The following is a 2,153-nucleotide window of genomic DNA, read 5'->3' on the forward strand; positions in this document are numbered from 1 at the left end:
TGGTGGAGAAGACAACTGATCGACACATCAAAGCTCTTCGATCTGATAGAGATGGAGAGTATACCTCAACAGCCTTTATGAAGTATTGTGAAGAGCAGGGCATAAGGAGATTTCTAACTGCAGCATACTCACCTCAACAAAATGGGGTTGCTGAAAGGAAGAATCGAACAGTCCTTGACATGGTTCGGTCAATGCTTAAGGGCAAAAACATGTCAAAGGAATTTTGGGCAGAAGCTGTGCACTGTGCAATCTATGTTCAGAATAGATGTCCACATTCGAAATTGGGAGATCAAACACCACAAGAAGCATGGAGTGGACAGAATCCGACTATATCTCAATTTAGAGTATTTGGTAGTGTTGCTTATGCACATGTGTCAGATCAACAAAAAGCGAAACATGAAGACAAAAGCCAAAAGTACATACTAATTGGGTATGATTTTGAAGACAAAAGGATACAGGCTATTAGATCCCATAAACAAAAAGGTGATAGTGAGTAGAGATGTTCGAATAAATAAAGCAAGCCGACGGGACTGGAACATTTCGACATAAGCTATACTTGAAACTGGAGAACCATCAGTCACTATACCAACAAGCATTTTAATAAATCCTGAAGACTCTGATAATGAAGGTGAACTCTCACAACCGAGAATGCGAAGTTTGCAAGAGTTGTATGACAACACAGAAGAAGTACACCTTGTATGTCTGCTGGCAGATTCTGAAAATATCAGTTTAGACGAAGCATGGAGAGATGAAAATTGGAAGAAACCCATGAATGAAGAAATTAAGGCCATTGAACATAACAACACCTGGGAACTAGCAGAGTTACCAAAAGGAAGTCGAACCATTAGTGTGAAGTGGGTGTACAAGAAAAAGATGAATGCACAAGGCAAAATCGAAAGGTAAAAGGCATGACTTGTGGCGAAAGGATACAAGCAGAAAGCAGGAAATGATTATGACGAAGTATTTGCACCTGTTGCAAGAATGGAGACAATTTGACTGCTTGTTTCTCAAGCTGCTCAATTCAAATGGTCAATATTTCAAATGGATGTCAAATCAACATTTTTGAATGGTATGCTCGAAGAAGAAGTTTATGTCAAACAACCACCAGGATACATGAAAGTCGAAAGCGAAGGAAAAGTGATAAAACTCAAGAAAGCACTTTATAGGCTAAAACAGGCGGCACGAGCATGGAATACACACGTTGATACTTACTTCAAGGAGAATGGTTTTCAGCAATGTCCCTATGAACATGCTCTATATGTGAAGAAGGATAAATAAAATATATTGCTTGTTGCCCTCTATGTCGACGACCTGATTTTCTTGGGAAACAATGATCACATTATTGAAGAATTCAAAAGCAAAATGACAGATTTAGGGCAGATGAGTTTCTTTCTGGGTATGGAAGTTCGACAAGGAGAAACTGGATTTTTTGTCTCACAAGAAAAATTTGCAAAAGATATCCTGAAGAGATTTAAAATGGAAGGCTGCAATCCAATCTCGACTCCAATGGAACTCGGAGCCAAGTTTTCAAAATTTGACGGGGAAGAATGTGTCGAAGCAAACAAATTTCGAAGCTTGGTTGGAAGTCTTCGATATCTCACATGCATAAGACCAGATCTTTTGTTGAGTGCTGGAATTATAAGTCGATTTATGGAAGAACCAGTATACTCGCAGTGGAAGGCTTTGAAAAGAATTATTCGTTATGTCCAAGGAACTGTGTCACTTGGAATGTTTTACTCAAGAGCAGAAGATTGCAAGCTGACTGGCTAGTCCGACAGCGATTGGTGTGGAGATATAGACGATCGAAAAAGCACTTCAGGATATGTGTTTTTCATGGGAAATACTACTTTTACCTGGCTCTCAAGTAAGCAACCAATTGTGACGCTATCAACATGTAAAGTAGAATATGTGGCAGTATCTTGGTGTGTATGCCATGCAATATGGCTTAGAAGACTGTTGAGCAAACTGGAACATAAACAAGAAAATGCAAAGATAGTGCAAGTCAACAACAAATCTGCAATCGAGATGGCGAAGAATCCAGTGAATCAAGAAAGAAGCAAACATATTGACGTTCGCTACCATTTTATTCGAGAACATGTGAAGAATGGAAACATCAAACTAAAGCATGTGGCAAGCAAGGATCAAGCTGCGGA

General features: G+C 39.3%; 1 protein-coding gene across 1 annotated transcript; it reads left to right on the plus strand.

The window, feature by feature from the left end:
- Window positions 1-1,362: 1,362 nt before the first annotated feature.
- LOC131658982 (uncharacterized mitochondrial protein AtMg00810-like) lies at window positions 1,363-1,770 on the plus strand. Its single transcript, XM_058928228.1, has one exon. It carries the CDS (start codon window positions 1,363-1,365, stop codon window positions 1,768-1,770), a length of 408 nt encoding a protein of 135 aa, XP_058784211.1.
- The last annotated feature ends 383 nt before the right edge of the window (window positions 1,771-2,153 follow it).

Source organism: Vicia villosa, linkage group LG3 (genome assembly GCF_029867415.1).
Source record: "Vicia villosa cultivar HV-30 ecotype Madison, WI linkage group LG3, Vvil1.0, whole genome shotgun sequence".
Lineage (NCBI taxonomy): Eukaryota > Viridiplantae > Streptophyta > Magnoliopsida > Fabales > Fabaceae > Vicia > Vicia villosa.